A 23,101-nucleotide genomic window follows, 5' to 3' on the forward strand; every position below is an offset into this window, starting at 1 on the left:
AAAATTCAGGCAATTTAAACATTTTAGATTGTGATGGTATCAAAATTGATGACTTTTTGTCTTGCCATTGGCTGGATAACTCAAAACTATCTTAAACCAAGGAGATCCAGCCAATCCATTCTGAAGGAGATCAGCCCTAGGATTTCTTTGGAAGGAATGATGCTAAGGCTGAAACTCTAGTACTTTGGCACCTCATGCGAAGAGCTGGCTCATTGGAAAAGACTGATACTGGGAGGGATTGGGGGCAGGAGGAGAAGGGGACGACAGAGGATGAGATGGCTGGATGGCATCACTGACTCGATGGATGTGAGTCTGAGTGAACTCCGGGAGTTGGTGACGGGAGGCCTGGCGTGCTGCGATTCATGGGGTCGCAAAGAGTCAGACACGACTGAGCGACTGAACTGAGCTGAACTGTCTGTATTTTTCGTGTAGGTTGTTTTATTGATACCCCAACATTCTGCAGATTATGCAAATTTAATACTATTTGAAGTCTTGTTTTTTCTTTTTCTTCTTTTATTCTTTAGAAAGACAGTGCTGGTAGGGGGAAATGTCTGTATTTTAGTCATATTATTTATCACACACTTGAAGGGCATGTTTTGATGTTAAAACAGAATGTGATGTGTATAATGTAATTTTATCCACATGGAAAAATGAAAATTTAAGACATGCCTGAATATGAGTGTTACTCATTGTAATTTATTCCAAAGTGAAAGAGAAGAAAGAAATTTGCATTAAAAATTGGATAATAACTAGTCAGGAAAATTGACTAGGAGAATACTTACACATCCTGATACAAGATGCCACAGATTTCTGGTACAGTTGTATCTTTTCATAAAATGAACCATAATTTCATAGTAATTTAGAACTTCATAATACTTTTTTCCTTTATCTGTTGAGAGACCTGGGTTGGTTGTTTGACCTGTAGAATTTCCCACAGTTGGTATTTTGTTGATTATATACTCAAGAACAGTCCAACCTTTTTTTTCTTTTCTTTTCTGTTCTTCGATTTTCCTGAAAAGTGACAGCTAGATCCAGAGGTTTGACCAGACCCAGGTTTGATTGCTTTGGCAAAACTGTGTTTGTTGTGTTTCTATCATCAGGAGGTATATCATGTCCAGTTTTGTTTCTTTTCTCTTTTTTGATATTATTAGCCACTGTTGCTCAATGCCTACAGAGATATTAATCAATTTCAAGTTGTGAAATTAATTTCAAGTTGTGGTGTTTTATCTTGTTTCCCACTTATTACCTGGAATAATTTTAAAGAGAGCTCTTTCTTACATACTTTTTGGCTACTAGTACAGTTCATATAGGAAATGTGAGATGAATTGCTAATTCTTTCATTTCCCCAGTTTTCAAGATAATGAACTAGATCCCTCTCAACCTCAGAAAGTGACCAGTTAGTGTGGTGGTGCTATGGGGTTTTAATTTTTCTCCTTTTTTCTCTTTTCTCAGTGTCAGTATGATCTACTACCCTTAGTTAGTTAGTTCTTTAGTAGAGCTAGGAAGAGGTCCATGGGATGATAATACTCCCTGAGTTCTTGCATGTTGATAAGCTATTTCACTCAGTCTTTCTGATATGACCTCAATTCTACATTGTTTTTGATAGTGTCTTTACTGTTGCATATCTCAGGGTGATCCAAATTCAACTAGTACATTTCCTTTGATAAACCAGCTAGTTCTTTAAAAAGTTCTGATTTCTTTTAATGGAGAATGGCATTTTAGGATCACAGCCTGGGCCCTAGGGTTGGATATCACTACTTAATCAGTCAAGATGCTAGATATTTTAAATGGACCAAGCTAAGACATATATGTGACTCATAAGATTGTACTAACGTTTGTAATATAGATTCAATACTATAGAGTTTTTATTTAACTTCTGTATTGTTATATCTATAGTTCCTTTCTTCCATACTGAGAATTCTGGTTCTCAAGGGGACGACGTCAGAGTATCCCATAGGTATTCCTTGCTTTATCCCTCTTTTTTAAATACAGTGGTCGCACAACTTTACCACTACCAATTTTGATTACTGAAATCAGTTATTTTCTGTCTGTTTATTCTTCCTCCATTTGTTTTGGTTGTGCTGTATCTTCATGGTCAGATTTTATAGCTATTACATACTATAATCTAAGACCCTACTTTAGTGTTAATTCTACAGTCAGTCCTATGTTTATTGCTCATCGCCAGTCCTTATTTAATGTCTCTCTAGTCACTTTGATTGCCTCAAATGAGTTCTCTTTTAGAGTTAGGAAGAGTCCCATGGGAACAATATTCCCTGAGTTCTTGCATGTCAGTAATAGTTTTTCTTTCCCCTTTATACTTAAAGGTAAGTTTTATTCATTGTAAAGCCTGTGACTCAAACTTTCTTTGTGTTTCAAATATGTTATCCCATTTTTTTCTATTGTTTTCCCTTATTTATCATGTGATGCCTAAATACTCAAAGGATTTTTTTTTCCCTTTTTTCTTTAAAGTCTAGTAATTTTAGTAGAAAATGTCCTGGTCTATTGATCTAACTTGATTAAGCAGTACACAAGGTGCTCTTCAAATATGTAGTTTCACATATGAAAGTGTAAGTGCTAGTCATTCAGTCATGTCCAACTCTTTGCGACCCCATGGACTATAGCTCCAGGCTCCTCTGTCCATGGAATTCTCCAGGCAAGAATACTGAAATAGGTAGCTATTCCCTTCTCCAGAGGATCTCCCTGACCCAGAATCAAACCCAGGTCTCCTGCACTGCAGGCAGATTCTTTACCATCTGAGCCACCAGATATAATAGTTTCAAATGTATATGTATGTACATGTGTATATATAAATGTATTTATACATGTAACTCTATATATTACGTATACGTAGCCACTTTTTTCCCTCTGAAAAGCTTTCTTGAATTACAGTTTTTTAGTATCGGTTCTGTCCTCTCACTTTGGTTTTATTCCTTAGGGACTTCTATTTTTATCCTTATACTAGATCTTTTCTGCCTATCTCCAATATGTATCCCCTTTTTGCAAATCCTTTTTAATCTATTTCTTTTTAAAAAATTTATTTAAGATTTTCTTCCATCTTACTTTGTATTTCTTTTTAAGACCTTTTGTATTTATTTGCTCTTGCATTTCTTATACTTCAGACTTCATTATTGACATGATTTTTGTTTGATTTCTAATTCTTTCTTGGTTTCTGCCTTGTCACTTCTGAGTTTTTCGATTCTGATTTGTATTGCTCTTTCATGTATTATATAATTTTCCTATGATCTCTCATAAAACATGTAATTTTTATTATAGTAAAACATATAGCCCTAAGGATTATTTGACGTACTATAGATAAATAAGCAGCTATAATTAACTTAGACATTGCTTTAAATCAAGGCTTTTAAACGGAAATTCTGTGAATGAACTTCAGAGTAGACGACATTGCCTCATTATACACAAAGAAGAGTGTGTATGTTTGGTCGTGGTTTAGTTGCTGAGTTGTGTCTGACTCTTGCTACCCCATGGACTGTGGCCCACCAGGCTCCTCTGTGCATAGGATTTTTCAGGCAAGAATACTGGAGTGGGTTTTCATTTCCTTCTAAAGGGGATCTCTCGGCCCGGGACTGAACCCAGGTCTCCTGCATTGCAGGTGGATCCTTTACTGACTGAGCCACCAGGGAGGCCCTGTGTATATGTTTGGGGGTTGAGAAAGAATGCACTCACTTTCTTTAGACTTTCAGATGAGGGTGTAAACCATCCCCAGAAAAATAAGGGTAAGAACCTTTGGTTTGTGTATGATGAGAAAACAAATGATAGATATAGGAATTTTAAGATAAACATATCATCAGGGCTGGTATTACCTCAGTTTCACTATCTATTTGCTTATGCTCTTTCTCATTTTATTCAGATGGAGGAAGCGAGGAACCACCGGATCGAAGACAGTCAAGTGTAGACTCTCGCCAAAGCCGCTCTGGGCAAGGTAAGTTTTCATTAAGTTTATTAATAAATTAAAAAGGGACGATATCACCTCTTCCTTTCCAGTACTTAATCTGAGGACTGAGGTTTTCACTGGGTCTAATTTAGATATTCTCACTTTTCATTTAGGAGTTTAAATGTTATAATCTAATTGGTTCTAGATGATAATCATTTATTCAAGATTAAAGAAAATGAAAAATGGTCTCTTTTTTTAAACGATATTAAAGTTTTAAGTAATTTGGAGCACTGTGGTATATGTCTGGGTATCACTTTTGGAATATAGCCAAAAGTAAATTTTTAGTGGTAGCATTTGTTGCAAGTATTATTATCCTGGCTTTTAAAAGTATTTGTCTTAAGTCTCTCAGAAGAAATAGGTTTTGTTTGTAATTGCTCTCAAAGATTAGGGTCATTTTACTTATTTTCCTTTTCTGTTTAAAATTTATTACTGTAGGCTTTTGAATAGTTTTTTTAAGTGACAACCTCAAAACTTAGGTTAAAATACTCTATCAGTGGATTGTCAGATAAGCCCTCCTTAACTAACATTTAAATTTTGTGGGACTAGCACCTCCACATTCCTTTTTCTTTGTAGTACTTATCACCTTCATTTTCTCCATCTAAAACTAGAATGAATGTTCCATGATTTCAGAGATTTTTGGTTTTCTTTATTCACTGTTGTATTTCCCAGGCCAAGATTAAGTACCTGGTAGATAGTAGTTACTAAGTAAATAGTGTTGGGTGAGTGAAGTCATTTCCAAGAGAATGCGAGTTGGAACCCAAACCAGATGAATATATTATAAAATTTCATGAAGTAATTACTGAGTTTAGTTTTTAGAGAGTCTTTATTTACAAACAAAATAAAGCCTTAGATATACAAATGTGAGGTGTTTTAATCCTGTAGAAACTCTGGTTCATTTATTCTATAATCCTTCTCTTTTTGCCCAACTTTGCTCATCCCAAGTTTTAGAAAGTACTGTTTTTACTAAAACTGTTTGCTGCAGAATAAAAAGAGGAATAATATATGCAGATTGATTTGGAATTTTTAACCTACACTAGTACTTAATCATTCTTTTTTTTTCCCCCTCCTCAGACTCCCCTTAATCATTCTTAATATGCATGTATTATAAATACATTAGAAACATCCTATTTTCACTTTTTTCCCTTATTATAAGTATTTTGATACAAAAAAAGAAATTAAGAGAAAAAGATGAATTGTAATATAAAAGAAAATCAAACACATTATATACCTTAAACTTAAATAACGCTTTATGTCAGTGATATCTCAGTAAATCTTAGTGAAGGCAGTGAGAAATAAAATGAGCTTGTGTATATAAAATCCTTGTTGGGCTGCACCCCACAGGTCTGCACGCCTGTACTTGCCCAGCCTCAAGACAGAAGAAAGAGCCCAGACTCAGCAACAGAGGCATCAGTGATTTAATGGATAGGAGACTCTTACACATCTGAAGGATGGTCCTGTGTGTGGCACAGCAGGCAGGACATGGCCGCACTCTTTACTGCTGGGAGAGGATGGAGTGGGTGGAAGTGTCTACCACATACAGGGGGAATTGACTTTCAGTTCAGTTCAGTTGCTCAGTTATGTCCAACTCTTTGTAACCTCATGAATTGCACGCCAGGCCTCCCTGTCCATCACCAGCTCCCGGAGTTCACCCAAACACACGTGCATCAAGTCGGTGATGCCATCCAGCCATCTCATCCTCTGTTGTCCGCTTCTCCTCCTGCCCCCGATCCCTCCAAGCATCAGAGTCTTTTCCAATGAACCAACTCTTCGCATGAGGTGGCCAAAGTATTGGAGTTTCAGCCTCAGCATCAATCCTTCCAATGAACACCCAAGACTGGTCTCCTTTAGGATGGACTGGTTGGAACTCCTTGCAGTCCAAGGGACTCGCAAAAGTCTTCTCCAGCACCACAGTTCAAAAGCATCAATTCTTTGGCGCTCAGCTTTCTTCACAGTCCAACTCTCACATCCATACATGACTACTGGAAAAACCATAGCCTTGACTAGACAGACCTTTGTTGGCAAAGTAATGTCTCTGCTTTTAATATGCTATCTAGGTTGCTCATAACTTTCCTTCCAAGGAGTAAGCATCTTTTAATTTCATGGCTGCAGTCACCATATGCAGTGATTTTAGAGCCCCCAAAAATAAAGTCTGACACTGTTTCCCCATCTATTTGCCGTGAAGTGATGGGACCAGATGCCATGATCTTCATTTTCTGAATGTTGAGCTTTAAGCCAACTTTTTCACTCTCCTCTTTCACTTTCATCAAGAGGCTCTTTAGTTCTTCTTCACTTTCTGCCATAAAGGTAGTGTCATCTGCATATCTGAGGTTATTAATATTTCTCCCAGCAATCTTGATTGCAGCTTGTGCTTCTTCCAGCCCAGCGTTTCTCATGATGTACTCTGCATATAAGTTAAATAAGCAGGGTGACAATATACAGCCTTGACGTACTCCTTTTCCTATTTGGAACCAGTCTGTTGTTCCATGTCCAGTTCTAACTGTTGCTTCCTGACCTGCATATAGGTTTCTTAAGAGGCAGGTTAGGTGGTCTGATATTTCCATCTCTTTCAGCATTTTCCACAGTTTATTGTGATCCACAGAGTCAAAGGCTTTGGCATAGTCAGTAAAGCAGAAATAGATGTTTTCTGGAACTCTCTTGGTTTTTCGATGATCCAGTGGATGTTGGCAATTTGATCTCTGGCTCCTCTGCCTTTTCTAAAACCAGCTTGAACATCTGGAAGTTCACGGTTCACATATTGCTGAAGCCTGGCTTGGAAAATTTTCAGCATTACTTTACTAGCGTGTGAGATGAGTGCAGTTGTGAGGTAGTTTGAGCATTCTTTGGCATTGCCTTTCTTTGGGATTGGAATGAAAACTGACCTTTTCCAGTCCTGTGGCCATTGCTGAGTTTTCCAAATTTGCTGTTATAATGACTGCAGCACTTTCACAGCATCATCTTTCAGGATTTGAAATAGCTCAACTGGAATTTTCATCAACTCCACTAGCTTTGTGCATAGTGATGCTTTCTAAGGCCCACTTGACTTCACATTCCAGGATGTCTGGCTCTAGATGAGTGATCACACCATCATGATTATCTGTACAGTTCTTCTGTGTATTCTTGCCACCTCTTCTTAATATCTTCTGCTTCTGTTAGGTCCATACCATTTCCGTCCTTTATCGAGCCCATCTTTGCATGAAATGTTCCCTTGGTATCTCTAATTTTCTTGAAGAGATCTCTAGTCTTTCCCATTCTGTTGTTTTCCTCTATTTCTTTGCATTGATCCCTGAGGAAGGCTTTCTTATCTCTCCTTGCTATTCTTTGGAACTCTGCATTCAGATGCTTATATCTTTCCTTTTCTCCTTTGCTTTTCACTTTTCTTCTTTTGACATCTATCTGTAAGGCCTCCTCAGACAGCCATTTTGCTTTTTTGCATTTCTTTTCCACTGGGATGGTCTGTCTTTGATCCCTGTCTCCTGTACAACGTCATGAACCTCTGTCCATAGTTCCATCAGGCACTCTATCAGATCTAGTTCCTTAAATCTATTTCTCACTTCCACTGTGTAGTCATAAGGGATTTGATTTAGGTCATACCTGAATGGTCTAGTGGTTTTCCCTACTTTCTTCAATTTAAGTCTGAATTTGGCAATAAGGAGTTCATGATCTGAGCCACAGTCAGCTCCCAGTCTTGTTTTTGCTGACTGTATAGAGCTTCTCCATCTTTGGCTGCAAAGAGTATAATCAGTCTGATTTCAGTGTTGACCATCTGGTGATATCCATGTGTAGAGTCTTCTCTTGTGTTGTTGGAAGAGGGTGTTTCCTATGACCAGTGCTGAACTTAATAACAAGAAAATCAGTGATTTTCATGATCTTAGCACAGCTGCCTGATCTTACTTTATTCAAATGACGGAAATGGAAGTACAAAGCCATTTATAATGACTTGGGATGAATAAGAATCCATATTACCAGTAGTAAAGAGATAGGATGGATACATACTTCTACTTTTGCTCCTTCCAGAAACCCATTAAAAGATCAGTAAAGGGGAATTAGAGAGGAGGCAGCATCAACACAATTTTAGAAACTAGAGAATATATGAATAATTGAAGAGTAAAACGTTAAGCTCAGTAGCAGAGAAAATCAAGAAAATAATCCAGCTTATCCTCCAAAAGACAGAAAGTTCAAGAATGGCAGCATGTAGAAGCGAAAGGAGGATTGGTTGAAGGTTGAAGAAGCCTTTGGACCCTGGGATGTCTTCCTCAAAATAAGCTAGCCAATCAGCTGGACAAGTGCCCAGCTCTTCACCCATAACCTTAGCAAAGTCCAGAAACTTACTCTTTGGAGAGGGCAAAAATAGAGACTCTAGGACAGAAGACAGCATAGTGGACGGCAAGAACCCCATACTGAAGATCACCCTTTTAGTCCTCTTAATTATGAGAGCTAATCAAGGATTACTAGATATTTGAGGAAACCCTGTAGCATATGAAAAACAGAGATTAAAATAAATAAGGTAGAGCAGCCTGGAGAAGACAAATCTTTTGCAGAGGAAAATATTAGAACCATTATTAACATCCTCAGGGAAATAAGAGAAAACAATACAGCCATGAAATAGGAAGGAGTTAACTATAAAAGAGCAGTACTCTGATTTTTAAAAGAGGCTCTCAGACATCAAAATTTTGATTTCAGAGATTAAAAAGCTTTGCAGAAGTACTTAGAAAATTAATAATGAAGAAATCTGGTAAAAAGTTGAGCAGAAGGACAGAGGTTATAGAAGAGAAGTGAGAAACATGAAGAAATTTACAGGAGCTGTCCAGGAATTTCAATATTCAAATAATAGTAGTTTCCAGAAGAAATAGAGGAAATGAGGAAGAAATCATCAGGATGATTTAAAAACATTTTCTTGAGCTAAAGAACATGAAGTTGAAAAGGCTTATTGAGTGCTCAGTACAATGGATGTATATAAACACAAACTAAGACACATCAGGGTGAAATTTCAAATCACTGGGCCAAACAGATCTTTCCATGCTTCCAGAGAGGAGAAAAATTTGTTAACTAAAGTAACAGGAATCAATTGGCTCTGGACTTCTTTGTGGTAACTTTAGAAACTAAACAAGCAATGGCGCATCACCTTCAAAATTCTGAAGGAAAGTAATTTCAACCTCATTTTATTTCATATGCCCTGAAACTATTAATCAGATATATGAGTGAAATTACGATGTTTTAAGACATGTAATTTTTTTTTTTTTTGGTTTGTTTGCCTGCCTTGTACCTTTGTTAGAAATCTGTTGGAGGGTGTGATCCATCAAAATGATAAAGTCAGAAAAATAAAAAAAAAAAGAAAGATGACAGGAAATAGAAAATTTAACAAAAGAGAAAGGTAAAGAAATCTTCCACATACAATGACAAAACAGGGTTGAAGGGCAAACAGACCAGATTGGAGTAGGTTAGAAGCTTCCAGAGAGCCATTCTCAGGAATGAGATTGTTAGAAATCTGATGCCTTTAATTATCTTTAGGAAAGTTGTAAGTAATTGATGAAAGACTCAGGGTTGAATTGGTGGTAAATAAATAAAGTAGTAAGTGAAAAAAATTCTAAACACAAGTAAAAAAATACATAATGTGTAGGAAAGGAGATATTAGAATAAGTTCTCAGTCCTTGGGGTAGTGTCTAGAGTAGCTGATGTTCATGTCAGTCACTTCCAGTGGTAAACCTCATCAGTTTACCCCAGTGTGATACAGACATTTTTATTTGATTTGGACCGTTATGGTTGAGGGCTTCGCTGGTGGTTCGGATAGTGAAGAATCTGCCTGCAATGCAGGAGACCCAGGTTTGATCCCTGGGTCAGGAAAATCCCCTGGAGTATGAAATGGCAATCCATTCTGGCATTCTTGCCTAGAGAATTCCATGGACAGAGGAGCCTGGTAGGCTGTAGTCTATGGGGTCACAAAGAGTCAAACACAACTGAATGATTAACACTTAGCAAATTATAGTTGGGAAGTAGTGCTTTAAAGCAGGGTGAGCAAATCTGGCCTGTGTTGCCTGTATTTGTACAGTTGGCAAGTTTAATTTGCTAAGCCAGTTTTAATTATTTTTGTGTCTGTGTTCCTGTGGGATATTGGCCTTTAATTTTCCTGTCTTAGGATGTCTTTGTCTGATTTTTGTATCAGGGTACTCCTGGTTTCATAGAGTAAGTTGAAAGTTGAAAGATAATTCTCCTTCAATTTCCTGGAGTATATTTTACAGAATTGATATTACTTCATCCATAAATGTTTAATAGAATTTTCCAGGGAAACCATCTGGTTTTAGAATTTTCTTTGTGGGAAAATTTTAAGACATAAATTAAGTTTCTTTAATAAATATAGGACTGTTCAGATTATCTATTTTTTCTTGACTATCCTTTTAACAGCATGGCATCTGTAGTGGAGCCACCTCTCTCATTCCTGATATGGATGATTTTGAGTATTCTTTCTCTTTGTCCTGGTCATTCTAAATGGAGATATGTCAATTCTGTTGATCTTAGAGGGTCAGTTTTAGTTTCCCTTCATTTTCTGTATTGTTTTCCTGTTTTCTTTTTTATTGCTTTCTGCTTTGTTGTTGTTGCTATTGTTCAGTCACTAAGCCGTGTCTGACTCTGAGACCCTATTGACTGCAGCACGCCTGGCTCCCCTTTCCTTCACTGTCTCCCAGAGTTTGCTCAAATTCACATCCATTGAGGCAGTGATGCTATCTAACCATCTCATCCTCTGTTGCTCCCATTTTCTAGTGCCTTCAACCTTTCCCAGCATCAGGGTCTTTTCCAATGAGTCACCTCTTCACATCAGGTGCCCAAAGTATTAGAGCTTCAACTTTAGCATTAGTCCTTCCAGTGAATATTTGGGGTTGATTTCCTTTAGTATTGACTGGTTTGATTTCCTTGTAGTCGAATGGACTCTCAAGAGTCTTCTCCAGTACCACAGTTCAAAAGCAGCAATTTTTCGGCGCTCAGCCTTCTTTATGGTTCAACTCTCTCACATCTGTACATGATGCTGGAAAGACTGCCATAGCTTTGACTATACTCACCTTTGTCAGCAGAGTAATGTCTCTGCTTTTTAATACACTGTCTAGATTTGTCATAGCTTTTCTTCCAAGTAGCAGTGTCTTTTAATTTCATGGCTGCAGTCACGCTCCACAGTAATTTTGGAGCCCAAGAAAATAAAGTCTGTCACTGTTTCCACTTTTTCCACTTCTGTTTGCCATGAAGTGATGTAACCAGATACCACGATCTTTTTTTTTTTTTAATGTTGAGTTTTAAGCCAACTTTTTCACTCTCCTCTTTCACCCTCATCAAGAAGCTCTATAGTTTCTTCACTTTCTGCCATTAGAGTGGTATCTTCCGCCTATCTGAAGTTGTTGATTTCTCCCAGCAATCTTGATTTCAGCTTGTGATTCATCCAGCCTGACATTTTGCATGAATGTACTCTGCATATAAGTTAAACAAGCAAGGTGACAATAAACACAGCCTTGTCGTACTCCTTTCCCAATTTTAAAACAGTCTGTTGTTTCAAAGAATGTTCAAATGACCATATAAAATGAGTTGCACTCATTTCACATGCTAGTAAGGTTATGCTCAAAATCCTTCAAACTCGGTTTCAGCAGTATGTAAACTGAGAACTTCTAGATGTACCAGCTGGGTTTAGAAAAGGCAAGGGACCAGAGATCAAATTGCCAACATTTGTTGGATCATAGAAGTTCGGAATTCCAGAAAAACATCTAGTTTTGCTTTATTGACTATGCTAAAGCCTTTGTGTGGATCACGATAAACTGTGGAAAATTCTTAAGATGGGAATACCAGACCATCTTAGCTATCTCCTGAGAAACCTGTATGCAGCTCAAGAAGTAGCAGAACCAGACATGAAACAATTGACTGGTTCAAAATTTGGAAAGGTTTGTGCTTTGCTCTTTATTATTTCCTTTCTTCTTCCTGCTTTGGGTTTTAATTTTCTTTTCTTTTTCTAGTTTCTTAAGGTAAAAACTAAGATTGCTGATACTGGAGCTTTATTTTCTAATACAGGAATTTTAGTGCTATGAATTTCCCTCTGTGTATTGATTTAGCTGCATTTCACAGACTTTCATGAATAATGCTTTTATTTTCTTTTATTTCAAAATACTTCCTAATTCCCCTTTTGGTTTCTTCTTTAACATGTGTGTTATTTAGAAGTGTGTTGATGAAGTTTTTCAAACATTTGAGAATTTTTAGGTATTTTCCTCATATTAATTTCTAGTTTAATTTTGCTATGGTCAAGAAATATGCATCCTATGAGTTAAGTCACATTTTATTGAGACTTGTTTTATGGCCCAGGAAATTATCTATCTTAAATGTTCTTTGTGTACTAATTAAACTTAAAAGCTTTTGCACAATGAAGAAAACTATAAGCAAGGTGAAAAGGCAGCCTTCAGAATGGGAGAAAATAATAGCAAATGAAACAACTAACATATAATTAATCTCCAAAATATACAAGTAGCTCATGCGGCTCAATACCAGAAAAATAAATGACCCAATTAAAAAATGAGCCAAAGAACCAACAGACATTTCTCCAAAGAAGACATACAGTTGGCTAACAAACACATGAAAAGATGCTCAACATCGCTCATTATCAGAGAAATGCAAATCAAAACCTCAATGAGGTACCATCTCACACCAGTCAGAATGGCTGCCATCAAAAAGTCTACAAACAATAAATGCTGGAGAGGGTGTGGAGAAAAGGGAACCCTCTTAACACTGTTGGTGGGAATGCAAACTAGTGCAACCACTATGGAGAGCAGTGTGGAGCTTCCTTAAAAAACTGGAAACAATTACCATATGACCCAGCAATCCCTCTGCCGGGCATACACACTGAGAACACAAGAATTGAAAGAGACATGCGTACCCCAATGTTCATTGCAGTACTGTTCACAGTAGCTAAGACATGGAAGCAACCTAGATGTCCATCAGCAGACGAATGGATAAGAAAGTTGTGGTACACAATGGAATATTACTCAGCTATAAAAAAGAATGCATTAAAAAAAAAAAGAATGCATTTGAGTTCTAATGAGGTGAATGAAACTGGAGCCTATTATACAGAGTGAAGTAAGGCGGAAAGAAAAACACCAATACAGTATATTAACGCATATATATGGAATTTAGAAAGATGGTGAAGACGATCCTATATGCAAGACAGCAAAAGAGACCCAGATGTAAAGAACAGACTTTTGGACTCTGTGGGAGAAGGTGAGGGTGGGATGATTTGAGAGAATAGCATTGAAACATGTATATTACCATATGTGAAGTAGATGACTGGTCCATGTTTGATGCATGAAACAGGGCACTCAAAGCCCGTGCACTGGGACAACCCAGAGGGATGGGACGGGGAGGGGATGGGATGGGGAGGGATGGGATGGGAAGGGGATGAGATGGGAGGGGGGTTGGGACAGGGCGGGGGACACCTGTATACCTGTGGCTGATTTATGTCAGTGTAAAGCAAAAACCATCACAATATTGTAAAGTAATTAGCCTCTAATTAAAATAAATTTTTTTAAAAATGTGTATTATGTTCTTTGGAGGGGAGGTAGAAGGTGCTACAAATGTCAGTCTGGTCAAGTTAATTGATGATATTGTTCAAGTTTTCTGCATCTTTGCTGATTTTCTGTCTGCTCATTCTGTCAATTACTAGCAGAGGAATATTGAAATCTCAGACCATAAGTGTGGGTTTATCTATTTCCCCTTGCAATTCTGTTACATTCCTCATACCACTGATCCTTTGGTCGGAATGGATTTAAACATTCCCTACAGCTGCCATTGGCTTCTCTGATGGCTCAGTGGTAAAAAGTTGACCTGCATTACAAGACACACAGGAGATGTGGGTTTGATCCCTGCGTCAGGAAGATCCCCTGGAGAAGGAAATGGCAACCCACTCCAGTATTCTTGCCTGGAAAATCCCATGGACAGAGGAGCCTGAGGGGCTACAGTCCATAGGATTGCAGAGTCGGACATGACTGTAGCAACTTAGAACATGCTTTCTTCATTTTCACCTAGAACCAGAGTCCTTCCATTTTATTATATTTTGTGTTTGCCTGTCTAGAGGGTAATATTCAAAATATTTAATAATTTGTATGCCATAAATACCAACCAACCACAACATATGCCAGTCTGTTCAGAACAAACGTTGTTTAGTCACTAAGTCATGTCCAACTCTTCTGTGACCCCATAGACTGTAGCCCACCAGGCTTCTCTGTCCATGGATTTCCCAGGCAGGAATACTGGAATAGGTAGCCATCTCCTCCTCTAGAGAATCTTCCCAACCCAGGGATTGAACCTGCATCTCCTGCATTGGCAAGCAGATTCTTTATCACTGAACCATCACGGAAGCAACAAACATTGTCTTTAAACATCTGTTACGCCTGTAGAGGGCCAAAATGCATGATAACCTGCCCTGCCTGATTGCAGATACCATCGCTATTTAATGCCCCTTCTGGTGGCTTCCCTGGTGGTTCAGACGGTAAAGTATCTGCCTACAATACGGGAGACCCGGGTTCAATTCCTGGGTTGGGAAGATCCCCTGGAGAAGGAAATGGCAACCCACTCCAGTTTTCTTGCCTGGAAAATCCCATGGATGCAGGAACCTGGTAGACTACAGCCCATGGGGTCACAAAGAGTCAGACACGACTGAGCGATTTCACTTTCTTTCTATAGTTATAATGGCAGACATGTAAGATAAGGTGCCTGGTGAGGTGTCTTATCCTTTGGACATGAAGGGTCCCTCCTGTGTGTTAACTAACTAGCTTGGCCTTTGCTCTGTCTCTCAGATACAGTGGATTCTGACTCAAATGTACCCACACTCACTATCCTAGTTTAGGATGTCATCTGCTGTCAAGTGTAGGAGATGGAAGATGGCCCAACTAAATCAGACTCTACCCCACTCCTTAAGATTGCTGCCCCTGGGCACTTCCTGCTCCTTGCATCTCTTGCTTTTGTGGTTAAAACAGACCTGGAAACACTCTCATCTCTCACAGTTATCCTCCTACACATACTCTGGCCTATAATTTCCCCACTACAGTTGCATCTAGTTTCTGTCTCGGGTGGATTTCTGAACATTTCTCCTCCATTATTGATTTTTTGGTTTGTTTTCTAATGCTTTAAGAGTTTATTCTTTTTTAAGATACATTTTCTGTCATTTCCACACCACCTATATTGTTGCCATTTTCATCTGAAATACCATCACTTCTCTACTACTGTTAGAGTGTCCTAACTTTTTATTTCTATTCTTGCCAACATATAATCTGTCGTCCATTTGATAGCTTTTACTGCTTTTGTTAAAACAAATCAAGTCATTATTTCCCCACATTTGAAAAGATATTCTCTAGTGTCTTCCTGTCACATTCAGAATAAACTGTAAAGTCTTTATCATTCCTTGTATAACCTGACGTGAGCTGCCCTTTCCCTCGTACTTTACAACCTCCCACTCCCTTCATTATCCACTTTGTTTCATCTCCCTTGGCCTTTTTTGCTTAAACGCTTAAACGTGTTAAAGAGTGTTTTCAGGGTCTGTACATTTGTGCCTTCTTGACTAAAGAACTATGGGTTTCTGCTTAGGAAAGAGTGGCCTTCTCTTTGACCTCCTAAACACTCAGCTCTAATCTTCTTCATAATTGCCACTACTGGTGTTTATTTACTTGTTCATTGTTGTCTGAGCACTTGGAAAATTAGTTTCATCTGAGCAGAGACTTTGTCTGATCCACCACTCTAGCCGTGGAACACTTGCACATAAAGTTTTTCAGTATTTGTCGAATGAAGGAATGCACGAATATCTGGCAGTCAGCGCTCATGGGAAAGTATGTGGATGTACCCAGGACACATATGAATCCGATATTCACCTCTGTTACTTACGTAGCTGAGGAAGTAAAGCAGCAGTGTGAGAAATTTGTTGGATGTGTGTAGTTTGTCAGACTGTCAACTGTCTATTGATTTGTGAAATGAGGCTCTTTTTAAAATAAGACTGTAAAACTGATTGTGACAGTTTGACCCTAGTATAACCTTCTAAGATTGGGTGGCTATTTTCTGCTTTCCATTGTAGCATTTTGTATATTATTGGGTTATATTATTTACTATATTTGGTCTTATTTGTCTGTTGGATCTCTATTTTTCTTAGCAGTCTAGAAGTTCACGAATGGTAGGATCTTAGCGTCTAGCACAGTGCCAGTGTCCACATTTAGGCCATTGAATTGATGAAGGAAACTTATCAGTTCTAGGAATTCTATTTCTGTATTTTGGGAATCATGGGTTACTTCATCAGAATTGTTATTTTGTTTTTGTAGTAGCTCCATTTTCTGAATCAAATGATTTTTCATTAGAGATTCTATACATAAGCAGACCTTACTGGTTCTAAATAGTGAATAGGTATGTGAGCCATTGTGATATGGTTGAAACCCAGTTTTGATTCACTTCTGCGAAGATAGCATCACGCAGGCATTAGACTCTGCTATGCAAGATGTATATTAGTATAATAATGCCTAAGATCACTCATGCTGGAAGACTGGGAAATTGTACAGTGTTTGAGTTTGTGTAATTCCCATTATTTGTAGCCAGTTTCATTTGATTATTACACATTGGTGTATCTATAGTAAAATACACGAAATTTTCAAATATGCTGTCTCCTGGTTCTTTTTCTTTCCTTGTAAATATAAAATTTGTAAAAGTGAAATGCTCATGCACTTGAAACATATACAAATTATTCTTCAGTCTGGTGACAATGATTTCTTTAGTAAACCAATAGTATTCTATAGAATGGTAAGGAAAATTGTTTCAATACTCAGTATATCATTTCTTCATCTCAGTGTAATAGTGTATCTGGCATAGTGACATCACTCATGTACAGGATTATTTTGTTATTTCAGTACTTTCTCATTCTGATAAAAATTATTTTGCTTTCAACATAGATTGCTTTAGGAATAAAGAAAAAAATTAATAACACATATGTGCTGAGCTCTGAACGAGGTGCCTTCACAGAATCCTCATTTAATTCTCTAATTGAATTTAATCCTCATTTAATTCTCAGAATAATGCTGTGAAGTGTGTATTATTTTCAGTAGGAAAATATTTCAGACTTTACACTAATCTACACAGAAAGTTTCAAATCAGCCTTATTGGTAGCCTGTATTTAGAATCTTTTCATTCTGATATTTAAAACACAAATTTGTTTGTTGGTGGTTGGATCAATAGACTTGAAAAGATCTGACCTTAAATGATAAATCTCTCCATGTGTGCTAAGTTGCTTCAGTTGTGACTGACTCTTTGCAGCCCTATGGACTGTAGCCCACCAGGCTCCTCTGTCCATGGGATTCTCCAGGCAAGAATACTGGAGTGGGTTGCCATGCCTTCCTCCAGGGGATCTTCCCAACCTAGGGAATGAACCTGCGTCTCCTGCCTTGTGGGCAGATTGTTTACCACTGAGGCACCAGGGAAGCCTGCTGAAGTGTCTCTATTTCTAGATGTATGTGTCTTCTGAGATTTAACTTCTTATTGATATTCTTTCTGTAATACTTTCTTCCAAAAAAATTAACCTTGAAATTGGCCCTCCAGTAACCAGTTTCTTATTATCTTACCAGTTTTTTATTATCTTAGGGTACTCGGGATGTGTCAGAATGTGTTTATATGTATATCAATCACACTGTATTTTTTAATGTGAGTAATAGTAATCATATTAAGTAAAAAATTATTTTTACCAAACAGTGTAGACATATAAACATGATATGTTAGGGCTTCTTCCTCTTCCTCTTCCACTCCCTGGAAGTAACTAGTATTAACTATATTCAGTCTGTATCCTTCCATGTTTTCCCCTAAATTCATACTGGCACAGGCATGGATGTGTGTGTATTTGTGTTAGTTGGAATATTTAAACATATAAAATGCAATTTTAGTTTTCTTCTCCCTCAGTTAACAGTATAGCATGGCCATCCCTCCAGAAACATCTTTAAATTCTAATTTCTTAAAATCTGTATAATCCTTTTTAGCTAAACAATAATTTATTCCACCATTTCCTCATCTATGAGTGTTCAGATTTTCAGAGTGGTTCATGATAATTTATTTAGCAATATCTTACACACTTGGAATATGCAACCCTTAGCACATTTTGTGTCAGAACATTAAGGATCCTAGTTAATATGGTAATTAGCCTAGTGAACACTAGAAGGCTTACAGACGTCATTCCTTGCTTATACATATTTATGAATGAAAAAGAATAAAAGAGCAGCTAAAAAGGTTAAAATAGGTATGTTGGATATTTAGAAATATTTTCATTTAAAAATTTATCTGAATTTTTCTGGTAAGAGATAAAAATGACAAAACCTCTTTGAAAAACTTCATGAATTTTAATGAAGAGTCATGAAGAGTTGAGTAACAAAGGATGAGGAAGGAACCTACTACTGAAGCCTAGGTAAAATTATTATCTAGTAAATACACTTAGTGCTTTGTTTTGTTTGAGGACTAGGCTGGATTTAGTAAGTTTTATTTTTAGTGAAAAATTCAAGCGTTGGTTCCCACAAGGGGGCAGACTAAGACAATCTGAAAACCTTGACCTATAAGCGATATTTATTTTAAATTCATAATATATTTACTAAGAAGGAAGAGGAAGTCTCTAGAGACTAGAAGTGAGTAGCGAGACAGTTGACTGACCATCCTGAGAAGGGTACTGTATTGGAGGCATCCACCTGCCTCTTCCGCACTGCATGTGTGAACTTTTGGTGGGTTGGACCCTCAGCTGTGGCTGTAGTCAGGTTGGCCTTGGTAAGCAGAAGTCCATATTGCAGAGCCCATGTAGAAATTGCATTCCTGCTATCATGGCCTCTTTGTTATCAAGCCCATTGGACAAAGATAGAATGGCTGATTAGAGAGACTAGCGGAGTCCTCCAAACTGGTTATCTTACGTTCAGGGTTATTAAGCATCTTCTCTGTAGAGTTTGCTCTTTGGTAAGCGTTCACAGGGGACATAAATTGTTTCATACTCTGTGCGCTTTCAAAGAGGTCTGTCCATATACCTTATCTCCAGAATTCCTTGTCACCAGTTCTCTAATCATTCCTTCTGAATCTCTGGATATCCAGTCATACCATTAAACACCATCCAGGAGTTGGTATACAACAGTACCTCTGTCATCTCTCCTCCCAGGCAAAATGAACAACTAGATACCCTGTTCAAACTTCTGCCCCTGGAAGGTGTTCCCTTCACCACTGTCCTTCAGGACCCAGAATCGTACAGTAGTATTATTGTTATCTGCATGTTATCATGGAGAGCTATGAGTCAACCAGCTTCCTTTTTTTTTTCCTTAGGTTGGTCATAGAGAATTCTCCATGAGATAAAATATTAATACATCCAAGTTGAGAGAAAATGAGCACTATAGCAGGAACCTTGGGCTTCTGGGCCACTTGCTTATGCAAATTACTTATGCCTTCAGTATCTGCTCAAGCCCAGTCTCCTATACAACTCTTCCTTTTGATAATGAAGTAATTCAGTACATACTCATGGCTTCCCTTGTGGCTCAGCTGGTAAAGAATCCACCTGCAATGCAGGAGACCTGGGTTCGATCCCCGGGTTGGGAAGATCCCCTGGAGAAGGGAATGGCCACCCGCTCCAGTATTCTGGCCTGGAGAATTCCATGGACTGTATACTCCATAGGGTCACAAAGAGTTGGACATGACTGAGTGACTGTACACACCCAACCATAGTGCTTTGTTGATCCAACAAAGCTTAGTTCATGATGGGCTGCCCAGGTCACATGGTAACATGGTGGCCCATGTCAGTCAGTCAGTCAGTTCAGTCGCTCAGTCGTGTCCGACTCTTTGCGACCCCATGGACTGTAGCACGCCAGGCCTCCCTGTCCATCACCAACTCTAGGAATGTACCCAAACTCATCTCTATTGAGTTGGTGATGCCATCCAACCATCTTATCCTCTGTCGTCCCCTTCTCTTCCTGCCTTCAATCTTTCCCAGCATCAGAGTCTTCTCAAATGAGTCAGTCTTTGCATCAGGTGGCCAAAGTATTGGAGTTTCAAGCTTCAAAATCAGTCCTTCCAATGAACACTCAGGACTGATCTCCTTTAGGATGGACTGGTTGGATCTCCTTTCAGTCCAAGGGATTCTCAAGAGTCTTCTCCAACACCACAGTTCAAAAGCATCAATTCTTTGGGCTCATTTTTCTTTTTTTCAGCTTTCTTTATAGTCCAACTCTCACATCCTTACATGACTACTGGAAAAACCATAGCCTTGACGAGATGGACTTTTGTTGGCAAAGTAATGTCTCTGCTTTTTAATATGCTGTCTAGGTTGGTCATAACTTTCTTTCTAAGGAGTAAGCATCTTTTAAAAAATTTCATGGCTGCAATCACCATCTGCAGTGATTTTGGAGCCCAAAAATGTCAGCCACTGTTTCCACTGTTTCTCCATCTATTTGCCATGAAGTGATGGGACTGGATGCCATGATCTTAGTTTTCTGAATATAGAGCTTTAAGCCAACATTTTCACTCTCCGCTTTCACTTTCATCAAGAGACTCTTTAGCTCTTCACTTTCTGCCATAAGGGTGGTGTCATCTGCATATCTGAGGTTATTGATATTTTCCCGACAATCTTGATTCCAGCTTGTGTTTCCTCCAGCCTAGCGTTTCTCATGATGTACTCTGCATATAAGTTAAATAAGCAGAGTGACAATATACAGCCTTGATGTACTCCTTTTCCTATTTGGAAACAGTCTGTTTTTCCATGTCAAGTTCTAACTGTTGCTTCCTGACCTGCATACAGGTTTCTTAAGAGGCAGGTCAGGTGGTCTGGAATTCCCATCTCTTTGAGAATTTCCCACAGTTTATTGTGATCCACACAGTCAAAGGCTTTGGCATAGTTAATAAAGCAGAAATAGATGTTTTTCTGGAACTCTCTTGCTTTTCTGATGATCAGCAGATGTTGGCAGTTTGATCTCTGTTTCCTCTGCCTTTTCTAAAACCAGCTTGAACATCTGGAAGTTCACGGTTCAAATATTGCTGAAGCCTGGCTCGGAGAATTTTGAGCATTACTTTACTAGCGTGTGCTGCTGCTGCTGCTGCTAAGTCGCTTCAGTCATGTCAGACTCTGTACGACCCCATAGATGACAGCCCACCAGGCTCAGCCGTCCCTGGGATTCTCCAGGCAAGAACACTAGAGTGGGTTGCCATTTCCTTCTCCAGTGCATGAAAGTGAAAAGTGAAAGTGAAGTCACTCAGTCCTGTCCGACTCTTCATGACCCCGTGAACTGCAGCCTACCAGGCTCCTCCGTCTGTGGAATTTTCCAGGCAAGAGTACGGGAGTGGGTTGCCATTGCCTTCTCTGTACTAGCATGTGAGATGAGTGCAGTTGTGCAGTAGTTTGAGCATTCTTTGGCATTGCCTTTCCTTGAGATTGGAATGAAAACTCACCTTTTCCCGTCCTGTGGCCACTGCTGAGTTTTCCAAATTTGCTGGCATATTGAGTGTAGCACTTTCACAGCATCATCTTTTAGGATTTGAAATAGCTCAACTAGAATTCCGTCACCTCCACTGGCTTTGTTAATAGTGATGCTTCCCAAGGCCTACTTGACTTCACATTCCAGGATGTCTGGCTCTGGATGACTGATCACACCATCGTGATTATCTTGGTCGTGAAGATCTTTTTTGTATAGTTCTTCTGTGTATTCTTGCCACCTCTTCTTAATATCTTCTGCTTCTGTTAGGTCTGTACCATTTCTGTCCTTTATCGAGCCCATCTTTGTGTGAAATGTTCCCTTGGTATCTCTGATTTTCTTGAAGAGGTCTGTAGTCCTTCCCATTCTATTGTTTTCCTCTGTTTCTTTGCACTAATCTCTGAAGAAGGCTTTCTTATCTCTCCTTGCTATTCTTTGGAACTCTGCATTCAAATAGGTATATCTTTCCTTTTCTCCTTTGCTTTTCACTTCTCTTCTTTTCACAGCTATTTTTAAGCCTTCCTCAGACAGCCATTTTGCCTTTCTGCATTTCTTTTTCTTGGGGATGGTCTTGATCCCTGTCTCATGTACAGTGTCCCAAACTTCCATCCGTAATTCATCAGGCGCTCTGTCTATCAGTTCTAGTCCCTTAAATCTATTTCTCACTTCTGAGCAAGCATTTATTATGCCCCTGTGGTAAGCCAAAAGCTGTTTTTCACAAAACAGTAATAGTTATTTGCACAGGATGGCATAGCTTTTTTTACAAAATTCTAGAGATCTGCCCAGAGTTCACCTAAAGTTGTGCAGTAACCGTTGAAGAATCCCTAACTAGCACTGGTACATCAAGCACTTGGGTTATGTAACCCAAGTGGCAAAGCAGCTGTTACAGCAGCCCATAAGTGTTGCAGAGACGTCAACTGTTGTGAGCCTCCTCACATCAAACAATCTTGGTAAATGGTTCATAGTTGCCTACCCAAAGGAGGTACAGATTGCTTCAAAATTCCAAAGAGGTCTCCTGGGCATTGTACCTCTTTCTCAGTATTAAAAGAGAGTAGGTACAACACCTCCTTCACCTTGGAAGGGATGTCTTGAATTGCTCAACACCGTAGGGCTCAGAAAGTTTACCAGTGTGGAAGACCTGTGAATTTCTGTGGAATTTATTTCCCACCCTCTGGCATGCATGCATGCATTTTATCACAGTGTTTAGATCAGTTGCTGCCTCTTGTTCACCAAGTCTTATCAGCATGAAATTATTGAAGTAGTAGACCAGCATGGTGCCCTTACAGAATAGAAAGGCAGTTAAGGTCCCTGTGGATTAGATTATTACTAAGAGCAGGAGAATTAGTAGGTAAGCACAGTGAAAATGTATAGCTGGCCTTATAGCTGAATGCTTACTGTTTATGATGATCTCATTCTCAGGTCTGTAACTGCAAACCTTGTGCCAGGAGTATGTGGACTTTCTTTAGGAACAAAATCATACCTAAAGCAGCAGCAGCAGTGGTATTCACAACCTGAATAAGTCACAAAAATTTTTAATGCTGAATAATATCAGGTGTTTGGATGTACTCTCCATTCACCTACTGAAAGGGCATCTTGGTTGCTTCCAGGTTTTGACTGTTGTTAATAAAGCTGCCGTTAATATCCATGTGCAGGTTTTTGTGTTGATTTCAGTTCATTGAAATGA

General features: G+C 38.6%; 1 protein-coding gene across 7 annotated transcripts in view; it reads left to right on the top strand.

Annotated features, from left to right (window-relative positions):
* TANC2 (tetratricopeptide repeat, ankyrin repeat and coiled-coil containing 2) overlaps positions 1 to 23,101 on the top strand; it is a 371,608-nt gene that overhangs the window by 98,709 nt on the left and 249,798 nt on the right. For all 7 annotated transcript variants that reach the window (XM_042256150.2, XM_027974357.3, XM_042256152.2 and 4 more), the window contains exon 3: positions 3,869 to 3,940. In XM_042256150.2, the coding sequence (XP_042112084.1) occupies positions 3,869 to 3,940 (72 nt within the window). The remainder of the gene's footprint in view (positions 1 to 3,868; positions 3,941 to 23,101) is intronic.

This window comes from Ovis aries, chromosome 11 (genome assembly GCF_016772045.2).
Source record: "Ovis aries strain OAR_USU_Benz2616 breed Rambouillet chromosome 11, ARS-UI_Ramb_v3.0, whole genome shotgun sequence".
NCBI classification, from domain to species: domain Eukaryota; kingdom Metazoa; phylum Chordata; class Mammalia; order Artiodactyla; family Bovidae; genus Ovis; species Ovis aries.